The sequence below is a fragment of the Bos javanicus genome, chromosome 24 (genome assembly GCF_032452875.1).
Source record: "Bos javanicus breed banteng chromosome 24, ARS-OSU_banteng_1.0, whole genome shotgun sequence".
Lineage (NCBI taxonomy): Eukaryota > Metazoa > Chordata > Mammalia > Artiodactyla > Bovidae > Bos > Bos javanicus.
The window spans coordinates 52,574,284-52,601,195 of NC_083891.1; the positions used below are offsets into that span (position 1 = coordinate 52,574,284).

The 26,912-nt window shown below is 40.2% G+C and overlaps 1 protein-coding gene across 2 annotated transcripts in view; it reads left to right on the forward strand.

The window, feature by feature from the left end:
- The window catches only part of DCC (DCC netrin 1 receptor), a 1,302,902-nt gene that overhangs the window by 866,493 nt on the left and 409,497 nt on the right, over window positions 1–26,912 (forward strand). For both annotated transcript variants that reach the window (XM_061400228.1, XM_061400229.1), the window contains exon 8: window positions 10,092–10,248. In XM_061400228.1, the coding sequence (XP_061256212.1) occupies window positions 10,092–10,248 (157 nt within the window). The remainder of the gene's footprint in view (window positions 1–10,091; window positions 10,249–26,912) is intronic.

The following is a 26,912-nucleotide window of genomic DNA, read 5'->3' on the forward strand; positions in this document are numbered from 1 at the left end:
TTAGAGTGACCAAGGAGAATACCAGCATTTAATGCATATCCACAATTTATGATTATGTAAAATTACTTAATCAGTAATCTCTAGGGATTATTTCTTTTGTTTTTTTTACTTAATGGATTTGGAGAATGAATGTTACATTCAGGCCAATAAGCTTCTTTTTTGGTTTACTGCTTTATTCCCATTTCCCTCACTTTTCTTTTGAAAAGAAAAAAGAATGAGCATACAGGAGTAATCACTTCACTGTGGTTGCAATTTCTCCACACCCACTATCTTACTTCCTAGAGATAGGATTAAAATTAAAAAAAAAAAAAAAAGAATGGACCTAGTACATAGGTTTAGAAGGACACATTCAAATAAGGACCTACTGTATAGCACTGGAAACTACCCAATGCTCTGTAGTGACCTATATGGGAAAAGAATCAAAAAACGACTGGAGATATACATATATATCTGATTCACTTTGCTGTACACCGGAAACTAACACAACACTGCAAATTAACTATGTTCCAATAATTTTTTTCTTTTTAACAAGAGGGAGAGATCTAAGGAAACATCATTCATGCCCACACTCTGCTCCCTGTTGTTTTGTGGTGGCTTTATAGCAGTGAGATAAGGCTCTACTTGTATAAACTTGATTGAAATAAGTATTAATTTATCTTTGCTTCATGTCCTCCGTTATTCTTTTTTGTTTTTATTTCCCTTTGTTCTGGTACCTATAAAATTCCAAGGTGAGTAGATAGAGGTTAGAGCCAAGTATGCGGCACCAAGATGCTCAGTAACCCTCCATGTCCTGCAGTTCCCCAGCCTTCCGTGTCCCCACACCCACTCTCATCCTGTCCATAGGAGACGAACCATCTGGCAAACCTTTCTGTCTGAAATTCTGATTCTCAAAAACACTTCATAACGTTGAAAGTAGCTGTCCTGGCAATGAGCATTTCCACTGCTACTCTTACACAGCACCCTTAAATATAACCTAAAAATCTATTTTAAATCCAATGGACTGAGTTGAAAGTTTGCCATCAGTAGAACTCAGTGAACCATCAAATGTAATTGGAGTTTTGTGTTTTGTTTTTTTCCCTTGTTATTTGGTATTCTGAAACAGTAAAAGCAGTTGTTAAAAGTACCTGCAGTACTAAAGAGAGTAACTTAAACCATTAGTTCTTATTTAATTTGCATTACCTTCGATTTGAAAAGACCCTGGTGCTGGGAAAGATTGAAGGCAGGAGGAAAAGGGGACGACAGAGGATGAGATGGTTGGATAGCATCACTGACTTGATGGACATGAGTTTGAGTAAACTCCGGGAGTTGGTGATGGACAGGGAGGCCTGGAGTGCTGCAGCCCACGGGGTTGCAAAGAGTCAGACATGACTGAGCAACTGAACTGAACTGACTGACCTTCAATTTGGGCTTCCCTTGTGGCTCAGCTGGTTAAGAATCCACCTGCAATGCGTGAGACCTGAGTTCGATCCCTGGGTTGGGGAGGTCCCCTGGAGAAGGGAAAAGCTACCCACTCCAGTATTCTGGCCTGGAGAATTCCATGGACTGTATAAGTCCATGGGGTTGCAAAGAATCGGATATGACTAAGTGACTTTCTTTTTTTTTTTTCTTTTAATTTAATTTTATTTTTTACTAAGTGACTTTCACCTTCAGTTTACATTTCCTTTAGTTTCTTACTGGAAAAATTCAGTTACTTAACAAAAAATATTTAAATGCTCTAGCTCTGAGCTTTTTTTTTCCTTAGCAACTGAGCCTGTCTGCTGTTTTCATTGATTGTGTCTTATTACCAAAGGAAACTGCATGGAAAAGCACTGCTTCTTAAAGCCTGCCACGCTGCTTTGTATCTTTAGATGTATCTGAGGTGTGTTCTCTGGATGTTCTCCGTGGCTGGAGAAGAGGGTTATAGGGCAGCTGGGTCAAAGCACTATATGGTTGGAATGAGGTGAGTGATAGTAAAGTCCCATGAAGGTTGGAAGGAGCGGTGTTGCATGTCAGTCTTTATCCCTCGAGGAAGCTCTGATGAAGGGAAATGATTGAAATGGCATGTTTGGGGTCCCTAGGCATGGAGAAAGGATAAACAATGCCTAGGAATTCAATGACATCAACTCAATGGAAAGCCTGGAAACAAAGGGAGCTGGGGTTGGATAGAAGCCTAGCTTTCCCGCAGTTGGTGAAAGGGCCTAGGGAGAGACGTTGATGGCAGAGATGATTACAAATGCCTCATGAAGCCCTGGAGCCACTGCTCCAAGATGAAAAGGGTACCATGATTAGTAAGGAAATCCAGGGAAGGAATAAAGACCTGAAATGAAGCAAATTCTTACAGGAGGGGACATGTGGGATGATAAAAAGGGAAATCAAAGGATGATTTTTTTTTTTCCCCCTCTGTTACCTGGTAAAGGAAAAAGGGAGAGAGATTGAGGGACCAAGTTCTGTCCTTGGATATAGGAAGCACTCTTGTCCCCACATCATTTGACCTATCAGAGCCCAAATCGTTCTTAGAGCCTTTCTAGTAGGATTTCTAGATTTCTAGACAGACAACTTGACACTGGGCCAGCCAAAACAGACTTTTTGCTCCCCGCATCTGAAGATAGAGAAATTTAAAAACCACTGTTTATTGAATACAAAGTATAGACTTGGGACTGTGCTGCCCTTAAAATCCATCTCTCAATATCACTTAACCCTGTGTATTAAATGTTTTGGATCAGTTTTTAAATGTGGAAAATAAGCTTTAGAGAAGATAAATAACTTCCTATTTCAGATAAATTAAAAAAAAAAAAAAAACAGAAAAATACAAGTCACATAGTCACAAAGCTTCAGAGCAGAGATCTGACATCTATTTAATCATGGTTTTCTAGTTACAACCATTTGTTTACATAAATAATGGATTGATCACCTCCCAAAACTGCCTGTGGCCCTTCCTGCATTTTGGATAAACTCTTTAAAAAGTATTTTCCTAATTAAACAAAGGGAAAAGAAAGAAAGCATTAAAAGCATACAATGTATGTGTTTACATATATACAGCTTTGACTAAAAATATTCATTCACAAAGGTGCTGGTTGACCAGTTCACCAGATACTGTTTTTTCTTCTCTTTTTGTCTTTTGAAAAGATTTTAAGTTCTGAGAGATGTAGTTCCCTCTGCTGAGACGATAACACTTTCCAGAATTTGTTTTTCTTCTTATCTCTCTGTGTGGCCATAGGTAATTCTTCTTAGCATACTACCTTGGTCTGGCAATTCTCTTTGATATACAGTCCTGGGATAAGCATCACATTTCTTATAATAGATCCCCAGATCAGGACAAACCAGCTTTCTTGGCTTCTTTTCTGCTTCTTAATGAAAGTGTTATCACTCTTGGAGATATTCCCACATAAACATAACTTTTACGATTGTTTGGTACATCATTGGATTTCAGAAAGATTTTTCCCCACTCCATTTGATCCAAAATGAAGTATTTTCACCCCTAACCTGCATTCCCTAGAAACTGTCCTCTTAGCTCAGCTTTTCACTCCACTTTGTGATTTGTTTGTTGTTCTTGTTGAGTCACTAATTTGTGCCCAGGTTGTTTGAGACCCCAATGGACTAGCCTGCCAGTCTCCTTCTGTCCGTGATATTTCCCAGGCAAGAATACTAGAGCGGGTTGCCATTTCCTTCTCCAGGGAAGCTTCCCAACCCAGGGATTAAGTCTGCATCTCCTGCATTGACACGTGGGTTCTTTACCATGAGCCACCAGGGAAGCCCTGATAATTTATTGGCAGAACAATAATGAATAACATAATCAGTTTGCAGTGATAGCTCAGTCCCCTGCCTGTACCTAATCTCAAATACCGATTTTTTGTGGTGGTATAAATGAAGTAATCTAGTCAAGTCTAAACATTGTAATTTCACAAATTTGTAAAGCCTTTCATTTAGCTAATATTGCAGGATGCATTGGATGCCTAGGATATGACCAAATACACTGCAGTTTAGATTTGGAGATTAAACTGTGGTGAATGGTTTAGACCTGGTTCCTACTCTCACCAAGCATCTTCTTTAGGATAGGATGCCAAAGCATGAGTAGACCACCGCAGTGCAGTGGAGGAAGTGTCCTCCTGCTGCTGCTAAGTCGCTTCAGTCATGTCTGATTCTGTGTGACCCCATAGACGGCAGCCCACCAGGCTCCCCCGTCCCTGGAATTCTCCAGGCAAGAACACTGGAGTGGGTTGCCATTCCTTCTCCAAAGCATGAAAGTGAAAAGTGAATGTGAAGTCGCTCAGTCATGCTCGACTCTTAGCGACCCCATGGACTGCAGCCTACCAGGCTCCTCTGTCCATGGGATTTTCCAGGCTAGAGTACCGGAGTGGGGTGCCATTGCCTTCTCCGAGGAAGTGTCCTGAGGGGATGCTTATTCTCATCTTGTGGAAGCTCAGTAGAGGCACCTAAGCCAGGATGGGGATCAGTGAGGTGACTCCTAGGCTGAACTCTGAAGAAGCCAGGTCAGAGCCGTGAAGCAGTTGGGAAGAGGAAGGCCGTCCACCTCAAGTTCAGCACATGGAGGTAGCAGAGGTGAGAGCCCCAGGTTTTCATGGGACCCAGAAAATTCAGCTTGGAGAGCTGAGAGGCAGCAGGGAGCCAGCCTGCAACCCCAAGGCCTTTTTAAACACCTCAAGGCTAGCTCTTGCACCCTAGAGACCTTCATCTTTATCAGGCTTACTATAAAAGGCAACTGTAGAAGTAGCCTGGGATGGAAGGCACATGTTGGAGGTGGGAGGAGATGGGTCCTTGAGGGAAAAGGAGGGGCAGGGAGATTCCCAGGCTGGCCTTCCTCTCTGGAATCTGGAAATAGATTGAAACAGGTCTTCTTCACCCCTTCCTTTGCACATCTTCTTCCCTCTGTGAATATCAAGTCAGTTTATGACTGAATGCATCCATTGATTTATCAGAGAAAATTCCAACATGTATCCTTCAATTCTATAGCACTATTTCTATGGACAGTTTATAGATTGATCAATTAAATAGGTTTCTGGGAAAAGATTAGACATGTTTAGTGGAAAAGTGTGGTCTGATTTCTGAACAATCACCCTGACAAAAAATTTAGAATGGGAATTGTTTGTAAGTAAGAGACTGCCTCAAACTTTATAATTGTCTTACATTTTATATACCTTATGTCTTCAAATTAGTTCCCTCTTCCTTTAAGACAGAATTCATGGTTTAAAAATAATTCTTCACTCCAAGCATAACAATAGGAAATTATATATATTTAATAAATGTTGGTGACTTATGTTTGGATACTAACCCAATATAAATTATTTTATGTAAAGACTTAGATTTAATGAAATATTGTAGAGTTGATTAATTGTTCTCAAGTATTAACTTAAGTGAAAAATGACTTAAGATCACTATTTTTAATTCACATTTCATAGCTTTACTAAAATTCTTAATACACTAGCTCAAAAGCCATGATTCTTTGAATTTTGAAAATAACATGAAACTTTAGAAGAAAATGTTAGTCTTTGTCATTTTCAATTCTATATGTACAAGATTTTTTTGGTAAGCTTGTGAAATTACTTTGTGAACTATAAAAACTGCAAACCAAAGTTGAAATGTTACCTACTTCTCCATTTAGAGAACTAAATAGATGTTTGCCCTTAGCACAGTTAGATGATCCTATCATTTTACTAATGTTCTCTATTTATATTTTATTTTTAAAAAATATCAAGTTAATAAAGAAACACAGCAAATAACATATCTGGTTGAGCTGCATTTATGATGTTTTAGTTTATGACATGTGGAGTAACAGGGAAGTGAGCCTATTGGTTGGCTGTTTAATGCAAATTAAATATTTGTGTGTTTTTATGAATATATATTATCATCTTTCATATCTCTTACAGAGTTTGCAGGTTGAGCACTGAGAATAAGCTTGGAGAAAAATTAATGTCCATAAACACTGTATATTAAAAATCTGATGGAAAAATGTCTTTGGTATATAGAAGGGAATGTAGCCTTACAGAAAAATTAACCCAATATTGTAATTGTTATCAATGCTATTGCAATGACCTCACAAAAATGTTAGTTAATAATTTAGGTTTTAAACCTGTTCTTTAGATTTATATTATCCTCTGAAATCATCTCCTTTTTTGGATTTTGCTATGATAAATTTTTTTTAAAAGATCCTTTAGTAAAAGAAAGAAGACTAGGTTACAGTGTGGCAAATTCGCCTTTCTTCTCCATGACAACAGATAAAGAAGCTGTAACCATGACAACAGTAATGGGCCAGGGAGATTAGGGGCAGACTGCAGATTAGGCCTCCAAGAGCAAAGAAAAGAAGTCCTGATTGGCTCTTTATTGAGACCTTATGTGAAGACAAGTTACTGTTGAGAGAAAGCATGGAGGATTAGCAAGAACAAAATGATTGCCCCTGTATAAAATAAGAAGTCTTTCCTTTGTTAAAAATGTGTCCGTTCCTTTTTATATAACAACTGTTGAAATTGAGGTAAAGAGTCCATGATTAATTTTAGTCTGATCTTGATTTGATAAATCAAGTCTAAACTAACTGTGTAAGAAGATACTTTGGAAGCCTGGAGTGAAAAGCATCTGAGTGAACCCCCCACAGATCCTCGCCCCGCCCAGCAGTTTCCTTCATGGCAGCCCCTGAAGGGTGGGGAAACCAGCTCATTTTTGATGTGGTACCCCCATAAGCAAAGTGCTCCTGGGGAAGAAGGATTTGAAAATTTATCTCCTATTATTTTAAAGCTTATCTTTTTGACTTCTTGAAAATTCTCAAAAGATTTTTCCAAGTCATCATTGTTTACATTTGTTTAAAAAAATTATTTTTTGTAAATAAAGTCTTAAAAAGATTCCATATTCTTTAAACTGATGAGATGTATAGGTATTACCTTTGAGAAAATGTACTGTCTATGATTTCACATGATGCCTTGATAATGGGGTATTCATTATTTTTGAAGTGATAAATTTATAGACATGAGAGTGTTTGGTCAAATGATGTGAATATTTTTTCATTTTAAAGCCTTTTGCCAAATTGAATTCTAAAGAGACTGTATTGTTACAGACTTCAGCTGACAGCATAGAGCTTGCCCATACCCTGACTACTACTACATATGAACATTCTTTAAAGTCTTGCTTCCCTGACAGATTTTTAATAGACTTTATTCTGACTTTTAGATTTTATTTAAATGTGCATTTCTTTTATTATTTGTCAGGTTGAATCTTGTTTTTAGTAAAATTATTCATTATTTGATTTTCAGACATTCATGTTTATGATAGATATTAACTGTATGTCTGTTAGCTATTCTACAAATACTGTGAGTCAGTCTTTACAGAGGAAATACACCTACAGTAAGTCAAGAAGAAAGGAGGATTTAAGTGAATGAAGTGGACTTGTTTAAGTGGGAACTGCCTGTGCCACGGCCCTGGGGAACCGCAAGTGGTTCAGCCTGGAGAAAGCAAGCATGATCAGTATCAGCATCAAAATGCAGTGTGCATCCAGGCGAGCCCCATGAGAAGAGTGGCCTCATCTCCTCTGCCCTAGGAGGGCTGCAGAGGATAGGTGCTTGCTAAATATTTGCCTAGGGAGTAGAGCTAATGTGAACATCAGCAAGTCTCTGCCCAAAGCTGTTATTTTTCTGGCAACAGAACACGTGAGGCTATTGTGCGGGAAGGCGAATATTCTGGAATTACACTCAGCTTACAGTGGAGGAAGTAGATAGATAAACTCCCCAGTGTGTGTCTCCAAAGGCCTGTGCGGCCTTGGCTCCCAGAGTCCCCAGGGAGGGTGCTCTTCAGGCACCCTCAGTGGCAATCCGCCAGGGAGCTCCCTCTTTCCAGCCTTCCCTCCTGGCCCTGTTTCCTTCCGGACTCCTCACGGGTCTTTCCTGGGATCACCGTCCAAATAAAGCGTGCGCACTTAGGACCTCTGTGCGAGGGAAAGCAAACCAAGAAAAACGACAGACAGGAGCAAGGCCGGCCGGCAGACTGAGAAGCTTGAGTTTCTCTGAGGTAACGAGTAAGCACAGAGGAGAAAGATGAGAGTGATGAGCCGGTGTGTCTTCATACAAGTTGATGCTGGTCGCCGTACAGAGAATGAATTCGAGGCGGGGAGCTGGAAGACCGTTGTGGCAAGTCTGGTGAGAGAGAATGACAGTGTGGAGAGAAGCCGAGATGAGATAGATTAGAGGTAGCAGGCGTCTCCATGAAGGGGAATCCTCGCAGGGGCGAGTGAGGCGAAGTCAGGAAGAGGGGATACGTGTCTAGGGTTGTAGGCTACAGATCTGAGAAGACGTGTAGACACAACTAGGTCAAGCGGCCCTGGAGGAGAAGCAGGCTGAGGGGGAGTGATAAATTCACTTCAGCCTGAGAGTTTGAGCTGTCCACGGTGTGCGGAAGCAAAGGTTTTCGTCAGGGAGCTTAACGCCCGTATTTGTAAGAGAGATGCTCCCTACTCTGGCGTCCGTCTGTCCCCTCCCCTTATTACTCCATCATAAAAGATTGACTGGCTCACCACCAGTCTTCCACTCCTGTCAAATACTGTGCTGATCAAGAAAGCACGGGGGGAATCGTATGTGCAAAGAAGCTGGCTAAGAATCTGCGCAGCTAGAAATAACTGAAAGCTTTTTGCAGCTCTTGAAAACCTCTCTTTCTAACTGTATTGTAAACTGGTTAAGTTTCCAGGACCGTTGGGAAATAAGAGAACCCCCTGCCTCCCCAAATGGATTTTCCAGTGAACAGGAGTTTAGTTCACAGCAGGAATGCCCATTCAGCTAGCCTCTGGAGAAAGTAAATGCAAGAATGGAGACTAACTTCAGTAAGAATTAGAGAAAATGGCCCACCAAAGCCAGTTGGAAGATTAAATGTAGACAAATGGGTACTTGTGCTTTGGGGCCAGAAATCACCTGTCAAAATGAACTATATGTTCCTTAGACTTGGGGACTTGAACAAATCAGAAGAAAATGGAAATATCCAGCAAATATTAATTATGAATTCACAAACACATACACACACACAAGCACACTCTCATTTAACTGCAAACATCTGTTAAAGATTATAAATGCCCCTAAAGTATTTGATAACCCAGTTTTCCACCTGTGGATGATTCAGTTATTCCTATGAATAACAGTCATTGAATTTGGATTTAAATATGGTGATACTCAACAAGTATGGTACAGTGGTAATTCTTGATGTCCAGTGGAATTTTCAGTCTTTCCTTCTATTAGCATTGCTAGTAGAATGGCTTCTATTTATATCTTTCAACATTTGGTTTGCTACTTTTAATTTCATGTGCTCATTGTAAACAGTAAAACAAGGTCCTTCACATTGTATCTAGAATGATGTAAACGGGCAGTCAGAGTGGAATAAGATTTTATAGTAACTGCTTGGTTACCTAAAGCATGTATCAGTACTTGGAAGAAATTCCCTGGTAGGCCAGTGGTTAGGACTTAGTGCTGCTGGTGCCTGGGTTCAATCCCTGGTTGATGGACTAAAATCCCACAAGCCACAGGATGCAGCCAAAACAAAAAATACCTGTAGTAAGTCTATATTCCCTGTTTCATGCTGAAACCGAACTTTTTGCTTATGGTCATGAATCCCTTTAGCAGTAGAAACTGGCCATATACAATAGAATCGTGTTATTAGTTTGCCAATATTTTATGAACTCCAAGAAATCCTAATACTTTTTTTTTTTATTGAGATATAGTTGGTTTGCAATATTGTGTTAGTTGCAGTTGTACAGCAACGTGATTTGGATATATATATTTTTTCTGAAATACATGTGTGAGTGTTATATATATGTATGTATTTTTTTCCCATATGGGTTACTAAAAAAAAATTCAGTATAGTTCCCCATGCTACACAGCAGGTCCTTGTTGGTTATCTATGTTATATATAGTAGTGGGGGAGGGATCATTTAGGAGTTTGAAATTAACATATACACTCTAATACACCTTCAATTCCACTGTTGTGCCTTTGGTTTCTCTTTCCTTCCTTCCTTTAGAATGGATGGGAATGCACCATTCCGCATTTGCTGCCGGGCTTTCCTTGCCTTCCTGCACGTTTCCTGCCCATGTCCCCCTCACTTCTGACAGCCTTCTCTCCTTCCTTCGTAGCCATCCTGAGCTCCAGTGTCCTCCCATCCGCTCCCAGAGACGTGGTCCCTGTCCTGGTCTCTAGTCGGTTTGTCCGTCTCAGCTGGCGCCCACCTGCAGAAGCAAAAGGGAACATTCAGGCTTTCACGGTCTTCTACTCCAGGGAAGGTGACAACAGGTAGGTGCAATCAAGAAATTCAGCTTAACCCACCACGTCTTTCAATGTAGACTGTGTGGTGATGGTGGCCAGAGGTCTTGAGCAGGACTTTGGAGACCGTGAGGAAGTTCTGCCCCCTGCCTTTCACTCGTTATTCAGTGGAGATAATTGAGTTGCTTGTGTGGTTTTTTTAAAGCAGGATTGTGTACAGAAGCAAATTCAGGTTTTTTTTTTTTTTTTAATTTTTTATTTTCAGTACATTGAATCTACTCAAAAACATTCTAAAAATGTACAACTTTTCCTTTTAAACAAAATATAGTAAAACATTTTTTTAAAAACCCAAATAGAATATTTGACATTTACAATTCAAAATCAAAGTAGCAGAATATTAAATATTTACAAAACTGTATCTTTTAAAGATATGTATAACGTTACATGCAATTGAGTTGGCATATAGAATGGCTCAAAAATGGGAGATTTCCCCTCGTTCCTAAAAGGAAAATACATCCAGTAGAAGCTGTGTACACAAGTTTTTAGTTTCAGTACCAAGGCCTCTCTTTCTGCATCTAAGAACTTTAGATGTGTGAGGGGCTTCTTAAAACAGCAGGGTGGGGTGTCCGGTGCAAATTCAATTATTTATAAAAAAACTTCTTTGAAAAAAAGACAAGCATGTAAATATATACTATCAGGCTTTGGTTAAGTCTCCTTGATTTTCAAAGTGTTAAACAGAATTGTGAATTCTTAATTAAGGAATAAGCTACGTATTAATAGAATCAAATGTGGGAGAACCAGTGTGGTGAGGTTGCAGTTTCATCTCTGTCAATGACATGAGGCAATCTCCAGAAAACCACATAACTTCTCTGAGCCTCATTTCATTCTTAAGTAAAGAGAATCTAGTAGTACTTACCTTAAAAGTTTTTGTTATGATTAAATTAGGTTGCAATTATAAAAGTCACTCAAGAGCAAGAGTCTTTAATATTATTGTCTAGGCAAAGTTAAGTTCAGTTCAGTCTCTTAGTCGTGTCCAACTCTTTGTGACCCCATGGACTGCAGCACGCCAGGCCTCCCTGTCCATCACCAACTCCTGGAGTTCACTCAAACTCATGTCCATTGAGTCGGTGATGCCATCCAACCATCTCATCCTCTGTTGTCCCCTTCTCCTCCCGCCTTCAATCTTCCCAGCGTCAGGGTCTTTTCCAATGAGTCAGCTCTTTGTATCAGGTGGCCAAAGTATTAGAGTTTCAGCTTCAGCATCAGTCCTTCCAAAGAGTATTCTGGACTGATTTCCTTTAGGATAGACAAAAAGTTTTTGTTATGATTAAATTAGGTTGAAGTTATAAAAGTCACTCAAGGGTAAGAGTCTTTAATATTATTGTCTAGGCAAAAGCGCGCCGTATACGTCTGATTTCAAGATTACAAGCTGCTGTTGCTTTTGACTTCTTTGTTGTTTTATTTTGTTTTCTGGTTTTTTTTTTTCCTTCCTTAAAGTGTTTCATGATTTTAAGGCTTTGAAGTTTGATTTGTAAGCCTGTAATAGATATTGCTTAAGTTCCAATCTATAAGAATATACTGTATATAATATCTCATTTCTTTAAATTCATTATGCTTATTTTATAATCTACATTAACCTTTCTTATATCTGCAGTCTGTGTGTCTGATTCAGCAATATGTTTCTTCTGACTCTTCTTCATGGGAGCTTATTTTTCTTCCCATGTTTGGGCTATTCTTGAATTCTATTGGGCGATTGTGAACTCTAGTCCTTAGAAATTTGTCTGAGGGAATTTTTGAGGCCCAGATTTAAAGTACATTCTCCTGGGAAGATTTGCTTTCCCAAAATGAGTCCATATTAAACCAAGTTTTTGTTAAGATGCATTTGGTCCATGCAGGCCTCATGTGCTTAGTCCCTAACCCCATGGACTGTAGCCCGCCAGGCTCCTCTGTCCATGGGATTCTCCAGGCAAGAATACTGGCGTGGGTTGCCATGCTCTCCTCCAGGGAATCTTCCCGACCCAGGGACTGAGCCCAGCTCTCCCACACTGCAGGAGGCTTCTTTACCCACGGAGCCACCAGGGAGGCAGGTCGCATACTGATATTTCATTAGTTATCAGAAAGCCCATTAAGTATTTGTTTTTCTACCATTTTTAACATATCAACTTAAGTGGGTAAATGCAGACTTGTGTTAAGCAATTTTAAGAGGGTTTATTTATTATTTTTTCCTGTTCCAACTAAGTTAAAACTGACACTGGGATATAATTTCATTTCATTTTCATTTTCCACTGAAGCTTGCCTTTTTTCAGGATCCTGGCTATATGCAGGGTTCTCTAATAAGACCTTATAGCCTACTTTAACGGCAAACTTTGTTTCTTATTCTCTTTTCCTGTTAGTTTCTAAAATTTATAGGTCTAGACTTCTATTGATGGGCAAGTACCCTAAGTTAAAGAGTCATCCTGCAAGTCTGCTTTCCCACTATAATTCTCTTATTTTGCTGCCAGCGTATTCATGGGTAATTTTTTTTTGTAAAAGAGATTTTGAATAATTTACCCAGCATTTTTTCACATACTATCCAGCTAGCCATATTGCTTGAAATGGAGTTTTGTTATATTTATCAAATGCCCATATGATTGGTATCATTATTATGTATCATTAATTACTGGCATTTGAACAGATATATTTGCATTTAAGCATGTTCAATGTTTGGAACTTTTATTAAAGATTAAAGCATAAAGCCATTCTGTAAATATCTCACTTAGAATGAGTCAGAAAGCTAGGGAGTTCCCATTCCATTTTTAAAGCATTTTTTAATTTTCTCTCCTCATTATATTTGTTTTTTTTTTTAATATTGCCAATTAAAGATGATTAAAAGAGGAGCATGTAAAAGCTGAATTTACATCAGAGAAACATTATGTTGCCAAATCCGAAGGTTCTGTAGACAAGAACACCTATTTTGAAATATACTCAGTGGACCTGCCTGTGCCTCTCACACAGAGAGGGAACAGCATCATTAAATTCTTTAATGGATAAGGATTTTGATAGGGTAACTAGGATCTCTACAAAATATCTGTTGACATGGCGGAGTTGCAATTCCCAAATCTTTCCTTCCACATTAAACCTCCTCTTAAATAACTAGTTCAAAGTGGCCATGTGGGAAATATGACCTGTTTTATGCATCTCTGTATGTTTTAGAGGGGCATGAGGAAAGAAGAGAGCGAGAGGGAGAAAGAAAGGGAGCTAGAGAAGCAGAAAGACCAAGAATGGACACGTGTCCTGTTGGGACCCAGGCGTCCGCAAGGCTGAGCTCACATTAATCCCAGTGATGACTATCCATTCTTCTGCGGGAGAAGAGACTGGATAGCTGTCACAGTATTACCTGTGCCTATTGAAGGCATGTGGCGGGGGGAAGCCCAGATCAAAGCGTCAGGCTTCTAGTATCTCAAACTTGAGTGCTTCAGACACATGGCGATCTTCAGGAACCCTTCAGGGTCCGAAAGAGACAGTATACTTGGGCTGGCAGGAGTGGTCTTTAGTTCAAAAGGCTGCAGTGTGATAACCAGATGGCACGCGGAAACTTCTCTCCTGCTGCGTCTCAAAATGCTTTTCTTCTCAGTTCACAGCAGCCGTTAAAGTATATCCTTTTTAAGTTTCTGTTTTCTTTTATGATTTGACCTGCCTCTACCATGAAAGGAAAGAAATACACCAGCGCCTATTGCCTGTGTTCCCTAGGGTCATTCATTACTGTGAAGAAGCAGGCCTTTGTTTCAGTTTTATCTCCACAACTACATAACTCTGTGACCTTAGGAGAAGCCTCTTAAGTTCCTTGCATGCAGCTGTGAAGACTGGAGGTAATAATTCTTGCCCACTTGTCTTCCTGTGTTCACATGGGTTTCTTGGAGGCATCTTAAATTCAACCTGCCCAGAACCATTCTCACTGTCTCCTCCTTAAGTATATATTTTCTTCACTTTTCTTAGTTTATGCTTGTCCCTTTCATCCTGTTGGCCAAGCAAAAAAACCCATGTCATGTTTTACTCCTCCAGCTCTTAGCGTTGCCATTAGTCACCAGGTCCTCTCATGTCTATCTTGGCCACAACTCAGCCATGTCTCCTTTCTTTCTGTTATCTCCACCATCACTTATATGATCTCTGACAATAGTTTCTCACCTTGTAATCCATCCCCCTCACTGTCTCAAGCTGTCTTTTTGAAATACAGTTTGGATCACTCACTTCGCTGCTTAAACAATGTGAAAGTGTTTTAAATTTAAATATGATCAAATTTCTATATAAAGACATGCACATAACTACTACCAAATTCCCTTGAATGGAAATCTGTCTGCAATCTATACATAGATAGAGTGTAGTGCCTCTAACCTGTGATGGTTAAAAATATACCACGTATGTCCAAATGGCTAGACTTGGAAATGGCACCACGGTTTTATCAGATGTGAGCTTTGTGAATTTAATTATGTAAAAACCAGGAATAATATCTCTTTGCAGTGATGGGTGAAGGGAACATGAATTCTACCTATCAGAATTGCTGTGAGAACTAATTGAAAGAATTCAGTGAAAGCATCCAAGTTAGTCACTGCACAGTGGCAGGATGCAGGTCTCAAAATTGTTTGAGCTCTAAGACAGACAGTATGGAAAAGCCTGAAAATAAGGCTCAAAGCTGAGGGTTGTATCACCGCAACAATGGGTTGCCATCTTTTATATGAACCACTTATGTTCAAAGCTGCTCACTGTTTCCTGCTAATAAAAACATTCTATCCTTTATTCATCTATTGATATCTTCCATACCTTTCAAACCCATGGATCAATCCTCCATACCCTCTTGGGCAGTTTTTCCTCTGGCCGTACCGTGATTCTTGTCAACAGCACTCTGCAAATTCTCCATGCTCTCACTTTCAGACATCATACTTTCTCTGATTTTCCTGTTTCTCTCTTCTCAAATCTCCAGTACCTTCCCTCTCTCCCCCTCTTTAAATGACCTTCCTCCTAGTTTCCTGGAAAATATTAGTACTCGGAGTAGAAGTTATATAAGCTTCCATTTAAGACTCTGATTACAGCCAACCTTGATTCCACGGGGACCCTGCACTTCATTGATTCTATGGTCTTCCATGGTCCCTCCTCCTTCATATTCTCCTTCACTTATTAAAAGCTAAAATCCTGCAGTCAATTCTTAGAAACACTGACACACACCAATGCTTTGCTTATGATTCTCATTTAATATTAGTTTCTCGGGAAAAAAAAAAACAACTCAAGTAAACTAATTTTCTGTCTACTTTTTCTTGTGCTCTTGGAGCTGAATATACCTGGAAGAAAATATGCGGCTGCGCTGATAGTCTTAAAATTCTTCACTACTCATCTGGGAGTTACATTGCACAGAGCAGTCAGCCTCTCTCACACACGACCCTAGATATATTTAAATCTCCAATACTTTCCCTCTTTCCCCTGCTCTTAATTAACCTCCCTTCTAATTTCCTGGAAAATAGTAGCACTCGGAATAGAAGTTGTATAAGCTGCGTATCTGATTTACCTATCTCAATGGATCTTTAAGTATGGAACCTGTCTTTCCTCAAATTGCTGTGAAAGAATTGGCCATGCTCTTAACAGGGCCAAACGTTCACTTATGTACTAGATCCCACCCTGTCTTGCAAACAAGAAAACTTCAGGTCAGTCTTTCTCCTCATCATCAGTGTTTTGCACCTTGGGCTATCATGCCCATCAGCATGCAAGCATGTATCTGTATTTTCCATCTCAACAAACCATTCCTCTCAGTCTCATTTCTCCCTTCTCTATCACTTCATTCTTTTCCCTTTTACAGCAACAGACCTCGAGTTGTCTAGGTGAGGTGAAAGTCACTCAGTCATATCTGACTCTTTGCGACCCCCTGGACTATACAGTCCATGGAATTCTCTAGGCCAGAATACTGGGGTGGGTAGCCTTTCCTTTCTCCAGAAGATCTTCCCAACCCAGGGATCAAACCCAGGTCTCCCGCATTGCAAGCAGATTCTTTACCAGCTGAGCCACAGCGGAAGCCTTGTCTAACTTTACTCCAATGCCTTACCTCATATTCCAGTTATGATTCTATCCCTAGTATTTTACTGAAACCATCTTAGCAGGGTTTACCAGGTGGCATCCGTGATGCTAAACCCAGTAATCAATTCCTGGTCCTCTCATCACTTGGATAGTTAGCAAATGTTGTCACTGTTGATCACTTCCCCTATCATTAAACATATTCTTCCCTTGGATTCTATAATAGACATTCTCCTGATTCTACTCCAGTCCTATGGATTCTATTCCATTTTCAGGCTTTTTTTTTTTTTTTACATGTTACTCTTAGTCTCCCTGACCTGTGAATATTAAGTTGCCCTAGAACTCAGACTTTGGAGATATCAATTCATCTAGTTTGTGACTTTATATCAGTATTTTGTCAATATGTTGATGCCTTCTAAATTTGTATACCTGGACCTGATGTTTTACCTGCAATTCTGAATCATATAGCCCAATTCCTTTCTGATTTCTCAACTTTGATTTGTCATGAGCATCTAAAACTTATAAATGAAATATCTATTTTGCTTTGACCTCAATCCCCTTCCAAAACTTTGTCATGCCAGAGGTTCCTCCATCAGTAAAATCTGCATATTTCTCATTACTCAAGCCAAAGTCTTTGGAGTAATTGTTAAGACCTCTTTTTTTTCCTGAAACCCTACATCAAATCCATCATCAAGTCTTAGCAGCACTGCCAAAATATATCATGAATCCTTGATAAAATAGGATACCTGATTTTTGCTACAAAATAATACTATAAGACTGGCTTTTGTGATTTATTTTAAGCTGACTGAAGGGAATAATTGGGTCCTCATATCATTCTGTCTAATTTTGTATTGCTCAAAATTTTCTATAATTAACAAAGTTGACTATATAAATGAAAATAAAACATATACTGAATCCTGCCACTTCTTACTTCTTACTACCATCAAGTCTCATCCATACTATTGCTACAACCTCTCAAGTCTATTCTTACCTTAGCAGCTGGAGTTAACCTAGAGTTCACACAAGTGACTACCTATCTCATTCAGAGAATTATCAGAAATCCTTCTTGATCTGGCCCCATGTCACCTTCCCAACTTCATCATTCGTATTTACTGTTTTCTTATTCACTCATTCCTCTCCAGTCTCCCTGACGTCTCTGCATTTCCTCTATATGTCAAGAATCCTTCTCCCTCGAGACCAGTGTCCTAATTCTTCAGTCTCCCTAGAATGTTCCTTCCCTCAAACATTGGACATGGGTCATTCTGTCTGTCATTAAGTCTTTGCAGAGATGGTATCCTCTCTTGGAAGTTTTACCTGACTGCTAACCTTCCCCGTGTCCTTATTCATTCTTATTTTTCACCACTGAGTTATTACCTTTTAATTATGGTTTCCTGAAAAGGGTTTCTTACCACCAGAATATATGCATTATGTGGGCAAGGATGTTTTTATCAGTTTTATTCATTAAGCTATTCTCAGAACCCAGAGCAATGCCTAACTTAGAGTAAAACCCCACGGAATAGTTGTTAAATTGAAGTTCCAATTGAAATGTCAGTCACCATGTGAAACTCTCCAGGGTCTTATAGGTCAGAAGTCATCAATTTCTCCTTTATCTGCCCCTTTCACTTTGATTATGTGATTATGGTAAGTATTTGGCACCTTGTATCTGGTTTTGTGTTTGTTCGACTATATGTGTATTTCTTTCCCCAGCAATTGAGACAGGATCTTATTTATAATTCTGTATCCAAGTGTCTAGTTTCCTGACTTCTGCAGATGTTTACTGATCGGAACTGATAAGATAAAAGTGGCAGAGAGGCAGATGTGATATTCTTAATAGATTTTTCCTCAACCAATAAAGCAAACTGTGTTACTGAGACGATGAAAATGCTGACTGCAATTCAACGGAAACTTTTTAAATTGAGAAACAAAAAGTTGATTTTGAAATTTGATTCTACTATCTTGGTTCATTTTCTGTTTTCTGGCTCTCAACTAGAACAAACATGAGCCATGTGTCTGAGCGATTAGCTGGGATGCTTATTTGCCCATATAGGTTTATTTAGCCCCTTAACACAACAGCTTTTTAAAACGTAGTGGATTTAACATTCGCCTCAGATTTGTGATGGCCTTGTCAGGCAAATTACTCTAGCTCAGATTATCATTAATCTGCCTGACTGGTTAATGGTGTCAATAATGCACGTGCCACGGTTAACATTTTTTATTCAGCCCCTCAGGAGCTTTCATTGCATAAGTCAGAGGCCAACATAAATTCTAGAACCTGAAAGCCAGAATTCACAGACATCCAGCTGTCTCTCCCTACTACCTAAAAATCTTTAGAATGGAGAATGATCTTAGGGATCAGAGTCCAACTTTCTGCTACTTAAACATCTAGCAGCTGATGCCCAAGGGAGGGGTCAGTTGCATCCCTAAGACCACAGAGTAAGCATCCACACTGAGACACTGAGAGCAAGCATTCATTGACTACTCACTGGCACCAGGAAGCAGGCATCTTACATAAATTATCTTATTTCATCCTCACAGCAAAACATTATCCAGACGAGGCTTAAGGAGGTTTATACCTCCGCTATACAGCTGGCAAGTGGTAGCACCAGGATTGAACGCAGGCCTGCCTCCCGAGCAGGTGTTCTCATCTCTACACCTGCTTGTGCTCAGCAGTTAGTGGACTAATCTGGAAGAGAATCAAACTTTCTTGATATTTTCAGAATTAGGATATGGATTTCTTCGACAGGCTTCTTTCTGATAATGCTCTGACTTAATGGTGAGGCTGATTTGCATCCTTTATTTACTATGGAAAGCACAGTAGCACATTTTTATATGTGTGTAGAACGTTATACCTTCCATTCAGCAACCTAAAATTATATATGGAGTGTGACTCAGTGTATTCACAAGGTTATGGCTTTGAGGCTGTGAAATCGAAATTCCCGGGCTTCGATTCTGGCTCAGAACTGAACTAGCCAGGTGGCCTTGGGCCAGTTACTGGTGCCTTCATTTCCTTATGTGGAATAATAATAGTGCTTGACATGGAAGGTCGTGATGGTATCAAACAGGGCTGAGAAAGTGCCTGTAACACTTGGTCATTGCCTGGGACAGATGGATCCATGGGATGGATTCATGTGAGTTGGAAGTGAAAATCAATGAAATAAAGGCATTTCCCAATTCATGTTTAGAGAGAAGTTTATCGCTTTCACAAATGTTAGCACATTTGATTCTCAGATAAGGCTGGTATGATAATCTCTGTTTTACAAATGAGTTTTCCTGGCTCAATTCAGAAAGTCTATAAAGCATCAAGAATACACAGAAGAACTACACAAAAAAGATCTTCACGACCCAGATAACTACCATGGTGTGATCACTCACCTAGAGCCAGACATCCTGGAATGCAAAGTCAAATGGGCCTTAGGAAACATCACTATGAACAAAGCTAGTGGAGGTGATGGAATTCCAGTTGAGCTGTTTCAAATCCTGAAAGATGATGCTGTGAAAGTGAAATGATGCTGTGAAAGTGCTGCACTCAATATGCCATCACATTTGGAAAACTCAGCAGTTGCCACAGGACTGGAAAAGGTCAGTTTTCATTCCAATCCCAAAGAAAGGCAATGCCGAAGAATGCTCAAACTACTGCATAATTGCCCTCATCTCATACTCTAGTAAAGTAATGCTCAAAATTCTCCAAGCCAGGCTTCAACAGTACTTGAACTAAAAACTTCCAGATGTTCAAGCTGAAAATAGTAGAGGAACCTAAGATCAGAGGAACCAGAGATCAAACTGCCAACATCCACTGGATAATCAAAAAAGCAATAGAGTTCCAGAAAAACATCTACTTCTGCTTGATGACTATGTCAAAGCCTTTGACTGTGTGGATCACCACAAACTGTGGAAAATTCTTCGAGAGATGGGAATACCAGACCACCTTACCTGCCTCCTGAGAAATCTGTATGGAGGTCAAGAAGTCACAGTTAGAACTGGATATGGAAAAACCGACTGGTTCCAAATCAGGAAAGGAGTATTTCAAGGCTGTATATTGTCACCCTGCCTATTTAACTTCTATGCAGAGTACATCATGTGAAATGCCAGGCTGAATGAAGCACAAGCTAGAATCAAGATTGCCAGGAGAGATATCAATAACCTCAAATATGCAGATGACACCACCCTTATGGCAGAAAGTGAACTAAAGAGCCCCTTGATGAAAGTGAAAGAGGAAAGTGACGAAGCTGACTTAAAACTCAGCATTCAAAAAGCTAATCATGTCATCCTGTCCCATCACTTTCATGGAAAATAGATGGGGAAACAGTGGAAACAGTGAGAGGCTTTATTTTGGGGGGCTCCAAAATCACTGCAGATGGTGACTGTAGCTTTGAAATTAAAAGACACTTGCTCCTTGGAAGAAAAGCTATGACCAAACTAGACAACATATTAAGAAGCAGAGACATTACTTTGCCAACAAAGGTCCATCTAGTCAAAGCTATGGTTTTTCCAGTAGTCATGCATGGATGTGAGAATTGGACTATAAAGAAAGCTGAATGCCAAAGAATTGATGCTTTTGAACTGTGGTGTTGGAGAAGACTCTTGAGAGTCCCTTGGACTGCAAGGAGATCCAACCAGTCCATCCTAAAGGAGATCAGTCCTGGGTGTTCATTGGAAGGACTGATGCTGAAGCTGAAGCTCTAATACTTTGGCTGCCTAACGGGAAGATCTGACTCATTGGAAGAGACCCTGATGCTGGGAGAGATTAAAGGTGGGAGGAGAAGGGGGCGACAGAGGATGAGATGGTTGGAAGGCATCTCCAACTCAATGGACATGAGTTGGAGTCCATTTCCTGTCCATCACCAAGCTCTGGGAGTTGGTGATGGACAGGAAAACCTGGCGTGCTGCAGTCCGTGGGGTTGCAAAGAATTGGACATGACTGAATGACTGAATTGACCTGACAAAGCATCACCTAAGAAGCTATACAATTAGGAAATATTATAAGCAAGGATTTTAATGCAAGTTTCTAGTCCAGTGAGCTCTTTACTATATCACACAGAGTAAAAGATACTTCCTAAAAAGACTGTGGGAGTTCAGATGGGGGAAATAAAACACTTTCATAAGCATCATTCAGTTTAATCCTCACAGAAACCCTGTGAGTTTGGCAGATAAGGGGCTGGTATCTTCCTTTGCAAATGAAGCCGAAGAGGTTCCGAGACAGCCCCTGACTTGCTCAAGGTCACACGCCTGTTTTGTGGTAGAACAGACACTGGACAGGGGCTTCCAACTTGCAGCTGTTTGCTTTCCATGGCTTTATGCCACTTCAGGAAACCTCTGCTCACTGCTTGGAATTAGAGACCAACTGTTCATGACTGGCGTGGAGAATTCATTTTAGAATGCATCGTGCATTATGTTTTCAACACAATGTTTACATATTCTTTCCTTGCCCCTCAGAGTTGAGGATCATGCAGCTGATGAAGCTTGTTATGAAGGGAGTGTGTTGTGATGCAAAGACAGCATGTGACACAAAGACTCAGAATCCAAAGCTCCACTTTCAAGCTGAGTCAGGCCTCCTGTCACTCTGCTTCTCTGCAAAGTGTAAAATCCTGTCCATCCTAAAGTGTTCTAGATCACTAAATGAGAGAAGAGTGATATAATTTTTCCTGTGGTCTTGATGCATATTGAAATATAAAACATGTCATTGACAGATTTCCAGTTTAAATGAAGGACCCATTATTCACCTGTGAGTTGACCATGTGTCCAGAACTGTATTGGAAGTAACAGAGGAGGGTATAACCTCTTAGAAACAGTTTAGTCGTGTTTAGTAGGTAGGCAGGACTAAGGTGTATCCGTGAAGATGGAGCAGTGGGGAAAGATTCTAGAAGTAGTCAGGAAGCAGAATGGACAGGACAGGATGGAAGATTGGACAATAATTGTGAGACAGAGGGAGTTTTCAAGGGTTATTCCTAGGATTCAGCTTATGGCGAGACAAGTTGCTGAAATTAGGATGGTGAAACAATCCAAGTTTGAGAATGAAGATCAGAAAGTCACACTCAGACATGCTATGTTTGATATACTTTTCAATATTCAAGTTGGAATGTCAAGCAGGATCCTCCTTGAAAATAGAAAGCTGGAGCTCAGAAGAGAGGTTTGGGTTGGAGATATCTATCAGGAATTTGTCAGCATGGAGATGACAGTAGCAGCTAGAGAAGGGTAAGACCGGCCGACCCCAAATCACAGGATGAGGACAGGACCCAGAGGTGAGTTACATTTATTCTGAGGGTATTGGCTGGAACTAGTAAACCGAATAAATCATTTGAATCCAAAACTTCTCCTTTTCCATGAAAAAACAATTGTATTTGTTGTTGCAGTCATTATTGGTTATATAACTAGTGTTTTGGATGTGTGCTAGATGCTAAAACAAATTATGTTAAGACAAAATTAAGCCTGTTCCTTAGAATGTGTGTGTGTGTGTGTTTAAACAATTCAAGTAAAAACAGAAATTTTAACCAAAATTTAGTGAAAATACCTCTGACCAAGAAGATGACTTCCATTCCCCCATTATGCTTTGTCTAGGGGTGGGTCACCTCTGAGCCTACTTTCCCTTCAAGAGAACACTGATTCCAGAGTCTCTGTTTCTGGGGTGAGAAAGGGTGGCCCTTGGGTGGTGGTTGCTGCTGTCACTTTGAGCCCTATTTCAGTAAATAGCTTGTTTCCAATTAAAATCTTCCCCTCTTTGCACCCTTGCTGCTTTTATTAAAGAAATAAAAATTAAAGTAGAATGGATCAAAAGATGTTAAAAATCTCTCCATTAAAAGTACCATAGGTCCTTCCTGAAGAAGGAGTATTAATAGAACTCTTCCTTTTTAAAGCAATTAATTAGGCATTTGATACATCAGGACAGGATCTGTTGCTCAGCTCACAGCTGTGACTGCATGTTAACACCCTGCTATACTTAGGCAAGAGGATATATGTTTACTTATGATGTACACTGCAGACTGATTCAAATGATCCTCTAAGAAATGATACCACCTTAATCTTTAAATTACTTCTGAAACGTAAATACAGCAGTGCTGAATTCAGCTAATAAACACACACACAGAGGTAATTTTCTATTCCCAATAAAGGATGATAGATTTTTAAAAAAACCTTCTTTGAGGAGATCTCACTCTTTTCAAATCATGAGAAAGAAACCTAGGAAAGTGAGGTGGCATCTGAAAGCCACCCAAAGTTGGAAGGAAACATTTCAGAGATCACACTCTGTGAAGATGTTATATAATTATTCTATTAACGTTTTTATTTTTATTTATGCTTTCATTTAAAAATGAGCACCAGCAGCATAGGCATTATTATAATTATTTTTAATTTTTAGTTAGAGGGTAATTGCTTTGCAGTGTTGTGTTAATTTCTGCCCCACAACAGCGTGAAGCAGCCAGAGGTGTACATATGCCCCCTCCCTCTTGGGCTCCCATCCCTCTAGGCTGTCACAGAGCTCCAGGTTGAGCTCCCTGTGTTATACAGCAATTTCCTACTAGCTGTCTGTTTTGCATATGGTAATATGTATCTTTCAAGGCTACTCTCTCAATTCCCACCCTCTCCTTTACTGCTGTTTCCACAAGCCTGTTCTCTACGTCTGTGTCTCTATTCCTGCTCTGCAAATGTTCATCAATACTATTTTTGCAGATTCCATATACATGTGTTAATAGATGATATTTTTTTCTCTTTCTGACTTACTTCACTCTGTGTAACAGGCTCTAGGTTCATCCACCTCACTAGAACTGACTCAAATCTGTTTCTTTTTATGACCAAGTAATAGTCCATTGCATATATGTACCACAATTCCTTTATTCATTCATCTGTCAGTGGACATCTAGGTGGCTCCTGTGTAGCATAGGCATTCTTTATCTGTAGTGAGTATATGCAGGCTGAGTGTCAATAGGATATGAATGGAATATGACTTCTCTTCTGAAATAACTCACAGTTAATTCAGAGAGACTAACATGTCTGTCAATACAATGTGAGGCAGGCTGCAGTGGACATGTAAACCAAAAGCAACAGAGGCACGAAGGAGATGGTATTTTATGCTGCTTGAATCTGAGGATGTAATGGTAGGAAAGCTCTAGCCAGGAGAATTTATTTGAGTTAGAGTTGAAGAATGAATGAGCTTCTGCCAAACCAAGAAGGGACTGAGTCAGGAGAAGGTAACTCCAAGATAATCAAAATTAAAAGAATTAAGGAAAGTCAGAATGACAAATGTAGGGATGGACAGGTTGTTGTGGGGCTGAGTGACCCATTTACAGATGATTGTGTTAAGGATTGGGCCATGTCTTAAAGGTCTTTGAATCCTGTCCCCAGACTTGGATATTGTATTAATCATAGAATGGCAGCCAGCATGATGTTTTGGGCATGGAGTTGACAGACTATGTATGTGAGAAGAGTGTTTCTGTCAACAGAAGACAGAACTGGGAAGACCAACGACAAAGAACTAGGAAAGCTATTTTAATGCAACGCATAGTAAGTAGGAACCAAATCAGGAGCCAGTTCCAGGCACAGGACAATATAATCTAACCAGAGTTAGGGCTCAATGCATACTGCTCAAGGGTGCATTCCATGCCACCATGTGTGACTCCCTGAATTAATACGTATCAGCACTTAAGTGTTACCAACAAGGGTTCTTGGCCTTCTTAATCAATAGAAATTGATCAGAGTCCAGACAAGAAATTTAGGCAAGGCTTTACTGGGGACACTGCTGCAGCAGCAGGGAGACAAAACCCAACCACAGGTTCCCTTGCTTGCTAACTCCCCGAGGGGAGCGGAAACTTGTTCCTTGTAAGGGGTGAGGATAGGGGTGTGTCTGGGGATCAGGCCAGAGGAGTGGGTTGCGTGGTTTGCCCATCCCTTTTTAGGTGGCGTTGTGTGCAGGGGGCATGCCCAGTACCCTGGTTTTGCTCCAGGCTCCTCAGAAGTGGCACTTGGTCTCTTTGTATCTTTTTTGGTCTTTTTGTATCTTTCATCCAGAATTTGCCCTAAGTGCCCATGCACGCAGTTATTTCTAGTCCCATACAGTTTCTTCGTATTTTTGTTGCTCCAGGACAGGGTTATCCAGGTGCAAGCACAGCTGCATTGCAGCAAAGGGTCCCAGGCCCCAGCCTATCTCATAAAGAGGTTTTAGATGAAAAGCCTGATCTCAACAAAGCAGCAGAATTATTGTTACTGGGTCAGAGTATATGCTTTTAGAACATAGTAGTTATTTTCCAAGAAACCTTAACCAGGTAAACCGAAGCCCAGAGAACCAGAATTTACAAGAAAGAGGTGCTTCTTATTAACGAACTCCTGTTAGTCTCCACGTGAAGGTCAGAGAAGGCAAGTTGCCTACACCTTTTCCAGCCAGCAGAAGAAGACAGACTATATAATTTATACTCTGTGGATGGTCAGTGAAGGAATAGGCCGTGAGTGGATTCTGGTCTCTCTGCTTCAGTCAACTTAATCTTCACTTGCCCACACTGACTCAGAGGCAAGTGGAAAATAAGTGGAATAATGATGTTCTGGACAGTTCATCTGCCACCACAGACCATGACTCTGAGTTCTATGGGTTTGATGGGTAATTATGTCTTCAGAGTCTTCAGCGAAAACTTCTTGGAAATGCAGCCAGGGTCCCCTGCCGCTTTCCCAGGAGTGGTTGGTGCGGTGACAGGCAGTATCCCCTGGACACGTAACTGGACAAACTCCTAACCTCTCTGTTCTTCAGAACCTAGTGCATTTATCTGCCCATTTACAGAGGAACATGGGCTAGAATGAGCAAAATGAAGTCCTAATTGCTAACTGCCTAAAGGCAGAGGTATGGAGAGTTTACTTTAGGTGCCTGCCATTGCCAGCAGCATGCAACCAGAGAAACAAGTCACAAGCTGTCCTTCCAAATTTAGATTTTATTTCCTTGTTGGGAGATGACTCGCAAACGTTTGCTTTCAGCTGTTAAAGAACAAATGGGGTCATCAAAAGCCATCTGCCAGTCTTTGTAACTGAACACATCTGTGGAGGGTGACATGGCCATAAATGTTGTTTTCTTGGAATTCATTGGTGTCACATTTAATGTCACCCCTTAGGACCCTAGGAAACATCAAAGCAACATGGCACCAAAGCCCAGATACCACAGGGCTGGGGGACTATGCTGGGAAACTCGGGGAACACCATTCCTTCTCCAGTGCTGCTGGCAAAGCCTCTTCCCTTTCAAAGAATATTGCCGTTTTCATTATCGAAACTTGTCTGATGCCTCTAGTTCTGACGACTTTAAAACATTGAAGTACAGCTGATTGACATCGTTGAGTTCATTTTGGTTGTACAGCAAAGTGATTCATATATATGTACCTATATATGAATACATGCATATATTCATATGCATGTATTCATATATGTGTGTATGTGTGTATGCATATACATGTTCTCTTTTCTTTTCTTTTCCAGTATGGTTTATCACAATATTGAATGTAGCTCCCTCTGCTCTACAGTAGGACCTTGCTGTTTATCCATTCTCTGTGTAACAGTTGGCATCTGCTGACCCCAAGCTCCCAATCCATTCCTCCCCCACTCCCCCTCCTCCTCTCAAGCACAGGTCTATTCTCGACATCTGTGGGGCAACTTTTTTTGATTTGACTTATCTCTGTAAACAAAATTAACCTGAC